We start from the raw sequence: 17,512 nt of genomic DNA, 5'->3' as shown, positions 1-17,512 counted from the left end.
CTTTATTAATCACATTGATTCTCCATAACGTCACATACTAGCGATTACAAACACGTTGTTTTGTTGCTTCACTTACCAGGAAAGAGGATGATCACATGGGAGGATTGGATACGTTACAAGTCGCTGTCTTTGTTGAAATCATGATGCGCATCTGAGTTGTAGATCCACATACACAGATTCTGCACAAAGAACAATATACATTCAAACTAACCAGAATAGAAAAAGAAGTGGGAGGCCCCGGTGCACAACTGCTCAAGAGTCTAGTTTGAGAAACAGACGCCTCACAAGTCCTCAACTGGCAACTTCATTAAATTGTACCCGCAAAACACCAGTCTCAACATCAACAGTGAAGAGGCGACTCCGGGATGCTGGCCTTCTTGGATTAGCTAACACAACCTGCCATTGTAACACAGGAGTGATGGTTGCTGATAATGGGCCTCTGTACTCCTATGTAGATATTCCATAAAAAATCAGCCGTTTCAAAGCTACAATAGTCATTTACAACATTAACAATGTCTACACTGTATTTCTGATGTCTACAAGGGCACTGCGTTCATCCACCTCTGGCCTGCTCGCCTCCCTACCTCTGAGGAAGCACAGTTCCCGCTCAGCCCAGTCAAAACTGTTCGCTGCTCTGGCACCCCAATGGTGGAACAAATTCCCTCACGACGCCAGGACAGCGGAGTCAATCACCACCTTCCGGAGACACCTGAAACCCCACCTCTTTAAGGAATACCTGGGATAGGATAAAGTAATCCTTCTAACCCCCCCCCCTTAAAAGATTTAGATGCACTATTGTAAAGTGGTTGTTCCACTGGATATCATAAGGTGAATGCACCAATTTGTAAGTCGCTCTGGATAAGAGCGTCTGCTAACTGACTTAAATGTAAATGTAATGTTATTTTAATGGACAAAAAAATTTGCTTTTCTTTCAAAAACAAGAAGATTTCTACGTGACCCCAAACGCTTGAACGGTAGCGTATATGGGCAACATCACCAGCAAGGGTTTTGGTTGGCCAACATGTTTTCTGACTGCAATGAGCGCAACAATACCCACAAATATTAAGTGAAATCAAGCTTAGAAAATAGTATTGCCATTGATTAAAAAATAAATATATATACACATATATGTATATACATTTTCACTGGCGGAGAGCCCAAAGAGGTCCATTACTTGGAGTAATCCCTGAACGGTTTCAAAATGCCTACCTGTTGAATATCCTCTTGTCTGCAGCCAATAAATGTATAAAAGCGCATCGGTTAAAGGAGGACATTCATACTATGGAAGAGAGGAGTGGTAGACTGAAATAACTGTATTTAATGGAAAAGATCACCCATAACATAAAACTGCAGACAGATGTAGACTATGTGAAAAAGATTGGAACACGACTCAGTCTCAAACATATGATAATTGTATATATATATATATTATTTTATTATTTTTTAATTATTACTTTAGTTTCTTAGTTCTAAAGTTATCTTGTTTATTGTATAGCCTACTTGTTGGTATCTCAGACGACCAGAACCTTAATAATAATCACCATACTTACGTCACAGACAATAATTCTACTAGTTGACTGCACGGACACATAGCAGGATACTGACACTCAGTCCGCAGTGGTCGGGAATGCGTTTTGGGGCTGAACACACCGCGAACCAGGCCCTACTGTTGTCGAGCGCACATACTAATGCCACGTTCACATGCCATCGGAGTTATCGGAAATTCTAGTTCCGACTGGGAAGTTTCACTTGAATGACCCTCAAAATTGGAATTACAAGTGGGAAACGGAGAAAATATTGTTGCCAATCTATTGTCTTAAGAATTGTTCCGACTTGAAAAGAACTTGAACACAATCATGTCGGAGTTACGACTTCCCATTTTCCAGTGTCCCAGGAGAATATGAAGCCAGCATAATACAGCATTCACGTGTTAGTCGTTACTAGGAAACTGACATTTCTGACTCGCCTGACATGATTGACACCGTAAAAATCATCATAAAACGGCCTTGGAAGAGCCATAAGTGTAAACCAACATAATTTATTATTTTTTACATTAACCTGTTTAACTTGTATTAAATGCATTATGAAGAAAATTGTATGATTTAGGCTCCACGAAATATGAAATGCCTTATGAAGAATATCGTGTACTGTTGCCTTCACGAAAACAAAGGCCTTTCTGACTACAAGTGCACCAGTATCCCAAAGTATTAAGCGAAATCAAGCATAGAAAACAGCATTGGCATTAATAAAAATGTTTTTTCCACGGATTAAGTCGCATATAAATTTGTGTCTTTTCTCACAAATTCTGTTCAGAAAGTCTGCTCAGAAAAATCAAAAACATTATATATAGCAATACAAACACAATTTATAATAACGGGATGAATAAATACAACATTAAGGTATATTCATAACGTTCAACAATGAAGAAAAAATTGGCTATCGTGTTTAAATTCTTGTATTTTCTCACGAATTTAACCACAAAAAAAACGCACGAAATCTGCTGAAATACATTATGTACATGCACGAATTGAATGTGAGATTGTGTTGTCAAATTGGCCTGAACCGGTTTTGAGTGACCATTTACAGTTTATTTACATGAAATTTACAGAATAATAGCAAACCACTCAAGTCAATTGGACACACATCAATTCACGGGAGACTTCCACGGTTGGGTCACTAACCTTGATTTACAGAAAAGTGATGATTAACGGCCCATCTCAGGGTCCTAGACTCATATGGTGATTGGGGCCTAGACAACAATGGTTTGATGACTGTCTATCTGTGGAGCATTCTAGAAGGACTGGGCTGATCCAGAAAGCTGGTTGTGTGTCTTGTACTGCCCTACTTAGTTTGTTCATTTGGGAGTAAAAGATGGCCTATTGACAAGATTGAAACGTGTCTGTTTCCTTACATCAGTGTCTCCAGTCCCCCAACAGTACATAGTGTTGTTGTTGCCCCGGACAAACTCACCTGCTACAACTCATTGAGGGCTTGATGATTAGCTGACAAGTAGAATCAAGTGTACTAAGTATTTTATAAAACACAATGGAAACGACAAAGGAAAAACACAACTGAAACAGAAAGTATTATAAAACATACAATAGAAACTATATAAACAGCCATCTTACTGAAATGACCAGTCCAGGCGAGTACCAGGGCGGCGAACTGGAGCCTCTCTGCCAGCACATATATGAGTAAAAGTAGATTCCTTAATATAAAATGACTCAAGTATAGGTGAGTCACCCGGTAAAATACTACTTGAGTAAAAGTCTAAAAGTAAATGGTTTAAAATATACTTCAGTATCTAAAGTAAATGTAATTGTTAAAATATACTTGGGTATGAAAAGTATAAAAGGTAAAGCAAACCAGATGGATCTTTTTGTTGTTCTTTATTAATTCACAGATAACCAGATAACACTCCAACACTCAGACATCATTTACAAACGAAGCATGTGTTTAGTGAGTCGGCCAGATCAGATGCAGTAGGGATGTTCTCTTGATAAGTGTGTGAATTAAACTATTGTCGTGTCCTGGTAAGCATTCAAAATGTAAACAATAGTTTTGGGTATCAGGGAAAATGTACGGAGTAAAAAGTACATCATTTTCTTTAGGAATGTAGTGAAGTAAAAGTAAAAACTTTCATTTAATTAGGCATGTCAATTAAGAACAAATTCGTTTTTACATTGACGGCCAAACCCGGACAACGCTGGGCCAATTGTGCGCCGCCCTATGGGACTCCCAATCACGGCCGGTTCTGATACAGCCTGGATTCGAACCACGTTGTCTGTAGTGACGCCTCAAGCACTCGGATGCCCAAGTAAAGTACAGATCCTCTAAAAACTACTTAAGAAGTACTTTCAAATGTTTCACTAAAGTACTTTACACCACTGGACGTGACATAGACAGAGCTGTAGGTGGTTTCGACGAGGGGACAATGGTGCTTGGTGGCGGCTCTGGCCCCGGTGGCCCCGCAGAGAGGGCAGACATACAGCCGCAGGTACGGGCACATCATGTCCCCATCCTGGTCCTTGAAGGTGTGGGACACAAACACAGACTCAGACTCCCCGTTGTGTTTGCAGAAGCTGCAGAACTTTCGCTCAGGTGATGGCACCTCCTCCGGCGTGTTTCTCCCACTCTGGCCCCGGGTGCCCGCGGGGGATCTGGACGCTGCTGTAGGGGGCTCGGGACTCTCGGTGCTGCTCGGCCATAAAGGAGCGTCTTCAAGCAAGAGGACGATTTCGGAATCCAGGGGTTCCATTTCGTGCCATAGTGGTGGTGTCACCGCAGGTGTTATCGGTGACAGCAAGGCTCGCGGCGGAAACTCTTCAAATTCCACCATGGTCGAGCATATCCCGGAGTCATGACCGTCAACGGTTAACGGTTCTGGGGTGAACTTGTCTAACTGCATCTCCCGCACTAGGTCAGCTAGCTTCATGTAGTCGCGCCACGGTTCGAAACTCCTGTTTTCGGACTCCATGTAAGGCGGTAGGTCTTGGAGTTGACAAATCATAGCGTTCATACTGTCACTTGTATTTTTTATATCCCAACAGACTAGTGTCTGATAACGATCAGAATGTACCAGAATAAAGAACGCTGGGTCTAAACTGACAACTCAACTGAAGGCAAATTTGACAACATTCACGTTTTAACCTGTCAGTGTTTTGGAAAGCAGCCAATCAAATGGCGTTGTGCGGAGTCCGTGGCACGTGACAACAGCCAATCAAATGGTTTCAAACTGACAACTGCTAAATTAGCCATTATAGAAGAAAATTTTACACCTCAACAATATTAAAAACTTCAAATATAACTGTTTAATCTATTCTAGGATCTAAATTGATAGGACTTAGATTATAATTCTTAGTTATATGAAGCTGTTTGATAATAGCCAACTGTAATAACAAAATATCAGTAAAATAACTGTTAAACTTCAAAACTGCTTTTTTTCTTTTTTAAATATTTATTTATTTTCACCTTTATTTAACCAGGTAGGCTAGTTGAGAACAAGTTCTTTATTTAACCAGGTAGGCTAGTTGAGAACAAGTCCTTTATTTAATCAGGTAGGCTAGTTGAGAACAAGTTCTCATTTACAACTGCGACCTGGCCAAGATAAAGCAAAGCAGTGCAACACAAACAACAACACAGAGTTACACATGGAATAAACAAACGTACAGTCAATAACACAATAGAAAAAAGAAAGTCTATATACAGTGAACTTCCTTGCTGTTCACTACTACCAAAACGATTTTATAACACAATGGAAATGACAAAGGAACAACAACTGAAACAGACAATATTATAAAACATACAATGGAAACGACATAAACAGGCATCCTACTGAAATGACCAGTCCAGGCAGGGACGGGGACGGGAGTTGGGGTAATCGGGGTTTGGAGAGAGGGATGGGGGACGGAGGGGAATACCGGGATTAGAGGAATGGGGAGATGGAGGAATTTAGTTACAGTCAAATAAATACACACGCAACAATCTATACAAAGTCCTTCTGTTATCATATAAGATCAATGATTACCTCAATCACCAATAACGATTTTCCCTTTGGGGGGGATCAATAAAGTTACGTTGAAATCCATCGAATTGAAGAAAGATGGCAAAGAAGGAAGGATTTAAACAGTTTAGTAACTAAATGACACCCCATTCCCAACCAAAGTATCAACCCAGATTTGAACTGAAAGTGTGTGAAGTTATATGGGCCCAACGTTATAATAATAATGCAGGTCTATAAATCACATTTTATTGTGTCACATACACATATTTAGCAGATGTTATTGTGGGTGTAGCGAAATGCTTGTGTTCCTGGCTCCAACAGTGCAGTAATATCTAACTATTCACAACAATATAAACAGATATAAAAGTGAAAGAATGGAATTAAGAAATATATAAATATTAGGACGAGCAATGTCAGAGTGGCAACGACTTAAATACAGTAGAATATAATATAGTTTAAAAAAAATAATCATATTTAACTAGGCAAGCCAGTTAAGAACAAATTCTTATTTACAATGACGGCCTAGGAACAGTGGGTTAACTGCCTTGTTCAGGGGCAGAACGACAGATTTATACCTTGTCAGATCGGGGGATTCGATCTTGCAGCCGTTCGCTTACTAGTCCAACGCTCTAACCACTAGGCTACGCTGTATAGTTTATACATAGGAGATGAGTAATGCAGCATATAAACATTATTCAAGTGATTAATGTTCCATTATTAAAGTGGCCAGTGATTCCATGTCTGTGTATATTGTGCAGCAGCCTCTAACTAGCAGGGTTAAGCTACCACCTGGTTTAAGGGTTATTTTCTTCACCTCTGTCTTTCCTAATGAGGAAATCAGTTTGGATCAGTATGTAGTTACTGTGTTTTGTAGAATGTGTTATTGAATAAATCATTACTAAGGTGAATCTTTGGTTATTGTACATCTCATGTCAGTCGTGGCTCCATGAAACATGTTGCTTTTATAACTAACCAGTCTGAAAAGATTCCCAACATAAAGATCACCTTTACCACTAAGATCTAAAGTCCACCTGTAGACAATGCCCTATATAGTGCACTACTTTAGACCACAGCCCTAGATAGTGCACTACATTAGACCACAGCCCTATATAGTGCACTACTTTAGACCACAGCCCTATATAGTGCAGTACTGTTGACCACAGCCCCATGGCCCCTGATCAAAAGTAGGGCATATTTCGGGAAATACAATGCCATTTGGGACACCTTTTTAGGGACACCTCTCTGATAATTAAGACACTCAGGAGTAGCCAATACAGATATAATTGTTATTATTATAGAAGACATGCATAATAATAAACAAACATTCTATTTAACATAATGTTCTTTAAAGTGAGATTAGATTTAACACTAAAGTCACATACAGCCAATGAAATGTCAGCACGTTTTATTGTCACATGTGCCAAATACAACAGGTGTAGGTAGATCTTACCGTGAATTAATTACTTACAAGCCCTTAACCAACTAGGTAGTTTAAGAAATATAGTTAAGAAAATATTTTATTAATAAAGTAAACAATAAAATAAAAAGTAACAGAATAAAATAACAATAAACGAGGCTATATACAGGGTATTACGGTACAGAGTCAATGTGGAGGCTATATACCGGGTATTACGGTACAGAGTCAATGTGGAGGCTATATACCGGGTATTACGGTACCGAGTCAATGTGCGGGGGTACAGGTTAGTCAAGGTAATTTGTACATTAAGGTTGGGGTAAAGTGTCTATGCATAGATAATACACAGCGAGTATCAGAAGTGTAAAAACAAGGGGATGGGGGTTGGGGTTAATGTAAATAGTCCGGGTGGCCACGTGATTAATTGTTCAGCAGTCTTATGACTCGAGGGTCGAAGCTGTTAAGGAACCTATTGGACTTGGCTCTCTGGTATCGCTTGCCGTGCAGTGACAGAGAAAAGTCTATGATTTAGATGACTGGAGTCGTCAACCATTTGTTGGGCCTTCCTCTCCAATCTAAGTAGCACACACGTTGGAAAGTCCAAAAAAAACAAGAAACCACACTTCTAGATCTATTAAAATACAAGTATAACACTAAAATAGTAGCTAGCATGGTAAATTACAATTACACAAAAGTAGCTCTGCACACCACGTCATAAAACAGCAGTTGTGTTGTTGTCAATAGTGATGTTCTTATAATAGTGATATTAGGCCTGTAGATTTGCAGCTCTACAGTTAGATTAGAGCATGTCGTTTTCAAATAACAGTCAGGAAAACAAGCCTCAAAACAAGACAACACTTCCGTTTTTCCTCCCCAAAGTAGCAGGGAGAAACGTGGATAAACGTCTAATTCTGCAGTGAGAGTTTGTTGATAATGGCCGTTTATTAGTCGACACGGTATTAGAGGTTGGGAGGTTTTACAAAATCTCACAGCAACATGTAAAGAGCAGTTAGTTTGGTCACAGACAGACAGCGAACTTTAAAGTAAAAACAGAAAATTCAAACGTGAACGGGCACGCAAATAATAAAAAAACACACGTCATAAATAAATAGAAATAAGTGAAAAAAAAAGTTGAAAACACACGAGAAAAAGGCAGTAAATTAAACAAATCACACGACTAACAGGCTATTCCACAGTCTACAAACTAGTCAGTCTGTTCCAAACTGCGTCTAAGCTAAATATCCACACCTAAATCCTCTTACAATTGTCCGCATACAGTGCGCATGAGACGCTAAAGGAAGTCGCCAACACAACAGCCTGAACAGTCTCCTCAGTGCTTCTCTAGCTCTGGTCCCACCCATCTCGCAACAACGAGTTACCTCTGTTAGTAAGTCTAGAGGGGAGCGCAGTAACGGCCTGGACCAGAGCTAGCGCTTCTATCACTTGACATAGACCGAGCTGTAGGTGGTTTCCACCCGGGGACAGAAGCGCTTGGTGTGGGCTTGGGCCTTAGTGGCCCCGCAGAGAGGGCAGATATAATGCCGCAGGTACGGGCACACCACGCCCCCATCCTGGTCCTTTAGACTGTGGGACCCAAACACAGACTCTGACTCCCCGTTGTGTTTGCAGAAGCTGCAGAACTGACGCTCGGGTGATGGCACCTCCTCCGGCGTCTTGGAGCGGGTCGCCTTCTTTCTCTCCCTCTGTCCCCGGGTGCCCGCGGAGGGTCTGGACGCTGCCGTAGGGGGCTCGGGACCCTCGCTGCTGCTCGGATGTAAAGCAGCGTCTTTACGCACAGGGACAATTTTGGAATCCAGGGGTTCCTTTTCGTGCCGTAGGGGTGGTGTCGCCGCAGGTGTTATCGGTGACAGCAAGGCTCGCGGCGGGAACTGTTCAAGTTCCACCATGGTCGAGCATATCCTCCCGCACTGCGTCCGCTAGCTTCATGTAGTCGCGCCACAGTTGGAAACTCTTGTTTTCGGACTCCATTTCCGGTAGGTGTTGGAGTTGAGAACTAAACGATGCCATTGTTCAATGAATTGAGAACTAAACTGAAGGCAAGTTGGACAACACGCTGGTTTGGACCTGTCCGTGTTTTGGAAAGCAGCCAATCAAATGGTGATGTGCGGACGCCGTGGCAAGTGACAACAGCCAATCAAATGGTTTCAAACGGACAACTGCTAAATTGGTCATTTTAGAAAATCAACTATTTGGAATACAATTTTACACCTCAACAATATTAAAACATTTCACAGATAATTGTTTAATCTATTCTAGGGTGTAAATTGATAGGACTTAGATTATAATTCTTAGTTATAGGAAGCTGTTTGATAATAGCCTATTGTAATAACAAAATATCACTGAGCGGGTCGCCTTGTTTCTCTGTTAAAATTCAAAACTGCTTCGACTTCCTTGCTGTTCACTACTACCACCATTAAGTTATTGTAACATTTCTCCTGGCTCATCGAATCATTCCAGTAATCATTAGTATTGGTACTGCGGAGTTGGAGGATGGAGAGTTGGTGCGGCTGGTTTCCGGGTAAGGGAGCAGCGTGTCAGGAAGCAGTACGGCTTGGCAGGGTAATGTTTCGGGGGACGCATGGCTCTCGAACCTCGCCTCTCCCGAGTCCGTACTGGAGTTGCAGCGATGGGGTTAAGACTGTAACCACCAATTGGATATCACGAAATTGGGGAGGAAAAGGGGTAAACAGCAAAACAAAATAAAGAATGGCATTACTGAAGAGCTCAGTAACCTCAATTATTATTATTTTTGGAAGATTGTTGTTTTTTATCCCCCCCAAATTGCGGACCACCTGCAGTACCCAAGATAACCACTGATCTAGATATTTCACCTTGTTTCAGTAACATTACTGGTCAGATACATTTATCCATCTTCCTAGAACCAGTACACTATTTCAGAAGTTTGTATTCGCTTGTTTTAAAGCCTACGATGAACCATTATTCCTCATATAGCGCACATGTGGCTCTGGTCAAATGTAGTGCATTATATTGGGAATGGTGCCATTCTCTGTCTCTCCCCCTTAACTAGTGAGGAAGAGGAGAAAGAGGGAGGGCATGAAGACGCTACAGAACTGGTCTGTGGCCTGATCAGAGAACTCTCCTACATAAAGTGAGTCTTCCTCTCTTTTCCCTCCTCTCCCTCTTCTTCACCACTTTCTCCTAGTGATGACCTTTGACCTAATGAACTTTAGAAGTCAGCCTGATCCTACCCCACAGATCTCTGATTGGCTAGATGGCTGTCTGCTCAGATGGACACATAGATAAGAAACTCTGCTCGGAAAACACAGGAGAGGAGGAGTTGTAAACTCTCCAAGCCCTCCACCATCTCTTCTCTCTCTCAATTCAAGGTTTCAAGTTAAATAAAAAATGAACAGTAAACATTAAACGTTTCAAAATAACAAATACATTTCAAATGTCATTATGTATATATACAGTGTTCTAATGATGTGCAAATAGTTCAACTACAAAAGGGAGAATAAATTGGGGAAACACACCGAACCATCATCCCAACTCCCCCAAAGGCTCATGGGTAACAGTCTTCACATAGCGGAGGCTCACTTGAAAGTTGATTTGTATTTATGTTTTGACTTGAATACTCAAGATCAGTTTGAGAACAATGATCCAAAGTATCAACCCAGATTAGAACTGAATGTTTGTCAAGTTATATGGACACAACATTATAATAATAATGCTGGTCTATAATACCATTTAAGGGTTATTTTCTTCTCCTCTGTCTTTCCTAATGCTGAGGACATCAGTTTGGATCAGTATGTAGTTACTGTGTTTTGTAGAATGTGTTATTGAATAAATCATTACTAAGGTGAATCTTTGGTTATTGTACATCTCATGTCAGTCGTGGCTCTATGAAACATGTTGCTTTTATAACTAACCAGTCTGAAAAGATTCCCAACATAAAGATCACCTTTACCACTAAGATCTAAAGTCCACCTGTAGACAATGCCCTATATAGTGCACTACTTTAGACCACAGCCCTATATAGTGCACTACTTTAGACCACAGCCCTATATAGTGCACTACTTTAGACCACAGCCCTATATAGTGCACTACTTTAGACCACAGGCCTATATAGTGCACTACATTAGACCACAGCCCTATATAGTGCACTACTTTAGACCACAGCCCTATATAGTGCACTACTTTAGACCACAGCCCTATATAGTGCACTACTTTAGACCACAGCCCTATATAGTGCACTACTTTAGACCACAGCCCTATATAGTGCACTACTTTAGACCATAGCCCTACGGCCCCTGATCAAATGTAGGGCACTATTTAAGAAATACAATGCCATTTGGGATACACACATGATGTGCAGACAGGGACACCTTTTTAGGGACACCTCTCTGATAATTAAGACACTCAGGAGTAGCCAATACAGATATAATTGTTATTATTATAGAAGACATGCATAATAATAAACAAACATTCTATTTAACATAATGTTCTTTAAAGTGAGATTAGATTTAACATTATAGTCCTGTACAGCCAATGTAAGGTGCATCGAGGTTGAAAAGTCAAATTTAAAATAAAAAAATAACACTTCTAGATCTATTAAAGTAATTAAAATACAAGTATAACAGTTTAAAATAGTAGCTAGCACGGTAAATGAGAAATACAAAGTAGCTCTGCACACCACGTCATAAACTAGCAGTTGTGTTGTTGTCAATAGTGATGTTCTTATAGTGATATTAGGCCTGTAGACTTGCAGATGTACAGTTAGATTAGAGCATGTCGTTTTAAAGTCAGGAAAACAAGTTTCAAAACAAGACAACACTTCCGTTTTTTCCTCCCCAAAGTAGCAGGGAGAAACGTGGATAAACGTCTAATTCTGCAGTGAGAGTTTGTTGATAAGAGCGGTTCAGTAGGCGACACAGTAAGAGGTTGAGGTTTTACAAAATCTCATACCAACATGTAAAGAAGCAGTTAGTTTGGTCACAGACAGACATTTAAACTTTAAAGTAAAAACAGAAAACTCAAACTCAAAATGTGTTGTAAATAACACGTGCACGCAAATAATCAAAAACCACACGTCATAAATACATAGAAATAAGCTACAATAGTTGAAAACACACGAGAAAAAGTAAAGGAAATAAATAATACAAATCACAGTCTACAAACTAGTCAGTCTATTCCAAACTGCGTCTAAGCTAAATATCCACACCTAAATCCTCTTACAATTGTCCGCATACAGTGCGCATGAGACGCTAAAGGAAGTCGCCAACACAACAGCCTGAACAGTCTCCTCAGTGCTTCTCTAGCTCTGGTCCCACCCATCTCGCAACAACGAGTTACCTCTGTTAGTAAGTCTAGAGGGGAGCGCAGTAACGGCCTGGACCAGAGCTAGCGCTTCTATCACTTGACATAGACCGAGCTGTAGGTGGTTTCCACCCGGGGACAGAAGCGCTTGGTGTGGGCTTGGGCCTTAGTGGCCCCGCAGAGAGGGCAGATATAATGCCTCAGGTACGGGCACACCACGCCCCCATCCTGGTCCTTTAGACTGTGGGACCCAAACACAGACTCTGACTCCCCGTTGTGTTTGCAGAAGCTGCAGATCTTGCGCTCAGGTGATGGCACCTCCTCCGGCGCCTTCTTTCTCTCCCTCTGGCCCCGGGTGCCCGCCGAGGATCTAGACGCCGCTGTAGGGGGCGCGGGACCCTTGGTGCTGTTCGGACGTAAAGCAGCGTCTTTACGCACGGGGACGATTTCGGAATCCAGGGGTTCCATTTCGTGCCATAGTGGTGGTGTCGCCGCAGGTGTTATCGGTGACAGCAAGGCTCGCGGCGGGAACTCTTCAAATTCCACCATGGTCGAGCATATCCCGGAGTCATGACCGTCAACGGTTAACGGTTCTGGGGTGAACTTGTCTAACTGCATCTCCCGCACTAGGTCAGCTAGCTTCATGTAGTCGCGCCACGGTTCGAAACTCCTGTTTTCGGACTCCATGTAAGGCGGTAGGTCTTGGAGTTGACAAATCATAGCGTTCATACTATCACTTGTATTTTTTATATCCCAACAGACTAGTGTCTGATAACGATCAGAATGTACCAGAATAAAGAACGTGTTGTCTAAACTTCTGAACAATGCGATGGGTTCAATTAATTGAGAACTCAACTGAAGGCAAATTTGACAACATGCATCTTTGGGCTTGTCGGTGTTTTGGAAATCAGCCAATCAGATGATGTCGTGCGCCAGCAGTGCGGAGTCCGTGGCACGCGACAACAGCCAATCAAATGGTTTCACAATAACTGCTAAATTGGTCATTTTAGAAGAACAACTATTTGGGATACAATTTTACACCTTAACAACATTAAAACACTTCAAATATAACTGTTTAATCTATTCTAGGGTGTAAATTGATAGGACTTCTAATTCTTAGTTATATGAAGCTGTTTGATAATAGCCCATTTTAAGATCAAAATGTCACTGAGCGGGTCGCCTTCTTTCTCTGTTAAAATTCAAAACGGCTCCGACTAACTTGCTGTTCACTACTACCACCATTAAGTTATTGTAACATTTCTCCTGGCTCATCGAATCATTCCAGTAATCATGAGTAGAGAAGGAACGTGTCAAACAATTCATCTTTATTAATCACATTGAAAAACGATTTCATCAAACACAATAGAAACGACAAAGGAACAACTGAAAGACAATATTATACAAACATACAATGGAAACGACATAAACAGCCATCCTACTGAAAGGACCAGTCCAGGCGAGTACCAGGGGCGGCGAACTGGAGCCTCTCTGCCCCCAGATCCCAGCACTCTGACTGAGCATCACTCTCACTGGACCTGCGGGGTTGGAGGGATGGGAGGGGGCGGGGGGGGGGGCGGGGTAATGGCGGAATTTAGATGGATTTTTGTTGTAGATCACACACACCAATCTATCTGTAATCATATAGTATCTGTGATTACCTCAATCACTAATAATGATTTTCCCTTTGGGGATGATTAATAAAAGATGTTTAAAATCAATCTTATTGAAGAAAGAGGACAAAGACTGGATGGATTGAACAGTTTAGTAACTAGGGTCCACATCTTAAATGACACCCCATTCCATATATAGTGGCCTACTTCTGACCAGGCCCTGGTCAATAACAGAGCACCAAATAGGGAATAGGGGGCCATTTGGAACAGAGCCAGGACATGTCTGGGCCTGACCTGCAGTTGGAGGGCAGAGTAGAGCTCTGGGGTGCGAACTTTGACCCTGCCATGAACCTGCAGAGACCCCGATGACCCTAACCAGGGCATGATCCCAGACTCGGCAGAGGAGGGCGTGGCCTGTGATCAGAATCTGAGAGATCTGCGAGCGTACACACACACACGAATCCCCTGAAGTGACTAAAAGACGACGCTATAGACAAACCTGTTAGTAAAGCAATAACTATAGCTGAAACCAAACTAGTAAAGCTTTTGCAAATATCTAGCAGTATGTAGTGGTCATTGTTGATTATAAACGGGGTAGTTGGAGCTTAAATACTGATTGGCTGAAAGCCATGGTATATCAGACCATATACCACGGGTATGACAAAAAATAAGTACAATTTACTGTTGTAATTACGTTGGTAACCAGTTTATAATAGCAATAAGGCACCTCAGGGGTTTGTGCTATATGGCCTACATTTTAAATGTAACTAGGCAAGTCAGATAAGAACAAATTCATATTTACAATGACGGCCTACCCCGGCCAAACTCAGACGACGCTGGGCCAATTGTGCGCCGTCCTATGGGACTCCCAATCATGGCTGGTTGTGATACAGCCTGGAATCAAACCAGGGTGTCTGTAGTGACACCTCAAGCACTCAGATGAAGTGCCTTAGACCGCTGCGCCACTCGGGAATCCCCAATATACACTACATGACAAAAGTATGTAGACACCCCTTCAAATTAGTGGCTTCGGTTTTTTCAGACATGTCCGTTGCTGACAGGTGTATAAAAATCGAGCACACAGCCATGCAATCTTCATAGACAAACATTGGCAGTAGAATGGCCTAACTGTGACTTTCAACATGGCACAGTCATAGGATGCCACCTTTCCAACAAGTCAGTTCATCAAATTTCTGCCCTGCTAGAGCTGCTCCTGTCAACTTTAAGTGCCGTTATTGTGAAGTGGAAACATCTAGGAGTAACAACGGCTCAGTCGCAAAGTGGTAGGCCACACAAGCTCACAGAACGGGACCACCGAGGGCTGAGGCACGTAGCGAGTAACAATAGTCTGTCCTCGGTTGCAACACTCACTAACGAGTTTCAAACTGCCTCTAGAAGCAACGTCAGCACAATAACTGTTCGTCGGGAGCTTCATGAAATGGGTTTCCATGGCCGAGCAGCCGCACACAAGCTTAGGATCACCATATACAATGCCAAGCGTCGGCTGGAGTGGTGTAAAGCTCTCCGCCATTAGACTCTGGAGCAGTGGAAACGCGAATCATAGTTCACCATCTGGCAGTCCGACGGACGAATCTGGGTTTGGCGGATGCCAAGAGAACGCTACCAGCCCCAATGTATAGGGCCAACTGTAAAGTTTAGTGGAGGAAGAATAATGTTCTGGGGCTGTTTTTCATAGTTCGGGCTAGGCACCTTAGTTCCAGTGAAGAGAAATCTTAACGCTACGGCATACAATGACATTCTAGACGATTCTGTGCTTCCAACTTTGTGGCAACAGTTTGGGGAAGGCCCTTTCCTGTTTCAGCATGACAATTTCCCTGTGCACAAAGCAAGGTCCATACAGAAATGGTTTGCAGAGATCTGCGTGGAAGAACTTGACTGTCCTGCACAGAGCCCTGACCTCAACCCCATCGAACACCTTTGGGAAGAATAGTAACGCCGACTGTGAGCCAGGCCTAATTGCCCAACAGAGTCCGAACTCACTAATGCTCTTGTGGCTGAATGGAAGCAAGTCCCTGCAGCAATGTTCCAACATCTAGTGGACAGCCTTCCCAGAAGAGTGGAGGCTGTTATAGCAGCAATGTTCCAACATCTAGTGGAAAGCCTTCCCAGAAGAGTGGAGGCTGTTATAGCAGCAATGATCCAACATCTAGTGGAAAGCCTTCCCAGAAGACTGGAGGCTGTTATAGCAGCAATGATCCAATATCTAGTGGAAAGCCTTCCCAGAAGAGAGGAGGCTGTTATAGCAGCAATGTTCCAACATCTAGTGGAAAGCCTTCCCAGAAGAGTGGAGGCTGTTATAGCAGCAATGTTCCAACATCTAGTGGAAAGCCTTCCCAGAAGAGAGGAGGCTGTTATAGCAGCAATGTCCCAACATCTAGTGGAAAGCCTTCCCAGAAGAGAGGAGGCTGTTATAGCAGCAATGTTCCAACATCTAGTGGAAAGCCTTCCCAGAAGAGTGGAGGCTGTTATAGCAGCAATGTTCCAACATCTAGTGGAAAGCCTTCCCAGAAGAGAGGAGGCTGTTATAGCAGCAATGTTCCAACATCTAGTGGAAAGCCTTCCCAGAAGAGAGGAGGCTGTTATAGCAGCAATGTTCCAACATCTAGTGGAAAGCCTTCCCAGAAGAGTGGAGGCTGTTATAGCAGCAATGTTCCAACATCTAGTGGAAAGCCTTCCCAGAAGAGAGGAGGCTGTTATAGCAGCAATGTTCCAACATCTAGTGGAAAGCCTTCCCAGAAGAGAGGAGGCTGTTATAGCAGCAATGTTCCAACATCTAGTGGAAAGCCTTCCCAGAAGAGAGGAGGCTGTTATAGCAGCAATGTTCCAACATCTAGTGGAAAGCCTTCCCAGAAGAGTGGAGGCTGTTATAGCAGCAATGTTCCAACATCTAGTGGAAAGCCTTCCCAGAAGAGAGGAGGCTGTTATAGCAGCAATGTTCCAACATCTAGTGGAAAGCCTTCCCAGAAGAGTGGAGGCTGTTATAGCAGCAATGTTCCAACATCTAGTGGAAAGCCTTCCCAGAAGAGTGGAGGCTGTTATAGCAGCAATGTTCCAACATCTAGTGGAAAGCCTTCCCAGAAGAGTGGAGGCTGTTATAGCAGCAATGTTCCAACATCTAGTGGAAAGCCTTCCCAGAAGAGAGGAGGCTGTTATAGCAGCAATGTCCCAACATCTAGTGGAAAGCCTTCCCAGAAGAGAGGAGGCTGTTATAGCAGCAATGTTCCAACATCTAGTGGAAAGCCTTCCCAGAAGAGAGGAGGCTGTTATAGCAGCAATGTCCCAACATCTAGTGGACAGCCTTCCCAGAAGAGAGGAGGCTGTTATAGCAGCAATGTTCCAACATCTAGTGGAAAGCCTTCCCAGAAGAGTGGAGGCTGTTATAGCAGCAATGTTCCAACATCTAGTGGAAAGCCTTCCCAGAAGAGTGGAGGCTGTTATAGCAGCAATGTTCCAACATCTAGTGGAAAGCCTTCCCAGAAGAGTGGAGGCTGTTATAGCAGCAATGTTCCAACATCTAGTGGAAAGCCTTCCCAGAAGAGAGGAGGCTGTTATAGCAGCAATGTTCCAACATCTAGTGGAAAGCCTTCCCAGAAGAGAGGAGGCTGTTATAGCAGCAATGTCCCAACATCTAGTGGAAAGCCTTCCCAGAAGAGTGGAGGCTGTTAT

The 17,512-nt window shown here is 42.6% G+C and overlaps 3 protein-coding genes across 3 annotated transcripts; all 3 read right to left on the bottom strand.

Annotated features, from left to right (window-relative positions):
- Positions 1 to 3,844: 3,844 nt before the first annotated feature.
- LOC115178031 (uncharacterized) lies at positions 3,845 to 4,615 on the bottom strand. The gene has a single exon (XM_029739039.1). The coding sequence runs from the start codon at positions 4,517 to 4,519 to the stop codon at positions 3,845 to 3,847; it is 675 nt and encodes a 224-aa protein (XP_029594899.1). The 5' UTR covers positions 4,520 to 4,615.
- A 3,685-nt stretch (positions 4,616 to 8,300) lies between these two features.
- On the bottom strand, positions 8,301 to 8,941 carry LOC115178549 (nanos homolog 3-like). The gene is given in 2 exon segments (XM_029739803.1): positions 8,301 to 8,837; positions 8,839 to 8,941. Coding segments are annotated over 2 exon segments (549 nt in total). The 5' UTR covers positions 8,907 to 8,941; the 3' UTR covers positions 8,301 to 8,356.
- Positions 8,942 to 12,255: 3,314 nt separating this feature from the next.
- LOC115178365 (nanos homolog 3-like) lies at positions 12,256 to 13,059 on the bottom strand. The gene has a single exon (XM_029739521.1). It carries the CDS (start codon positions 12,942 to 12,944, stop codon positions 12,312 to 12,314), a length of 633 nt encoding a protein of 210 aa, XP_029595381.1. The 5' UTR covers positions 12,945 to 13,059; the 3' UTR covers positions 12,256 to 12,311.
- Between the last annotated feature and the right edge of the window lie 4,453 nt (positions 13,060 to 17,512).

This window comes from Salmo trutta, chromosome 38, assembly GCF_901001165.1.
Source record: "Salmo trutta chromosome 38, fSalTru1.1, whole genome shotgun sequence".
NCBI lineage: Eukaryota > Metazoa > Chordata > Actinopteri > Salmoniformes > Salmonidae > Salmo > Salmo trutta.
Note: the sequence above shows the minus strand (reverse complement) of the source record. Positions and strands in the feature narration are given on the sequence as shown.

Coding starts and splice junctions, on each gene's coding strand:
- LOC115178031 (XM_029739039.1), bottom strand. CDS start 4,519: ATGAACGCTATGATTTGTCAACTCCAAGACCTACCGCCTTACATGGAG.
- LOC115178365 (XM_029739521.1), bottom strand. CDS start 12,944: ATGAACGCTATGATTTGTCAACTCCAAGACCTACCGCCTTACATGGAG.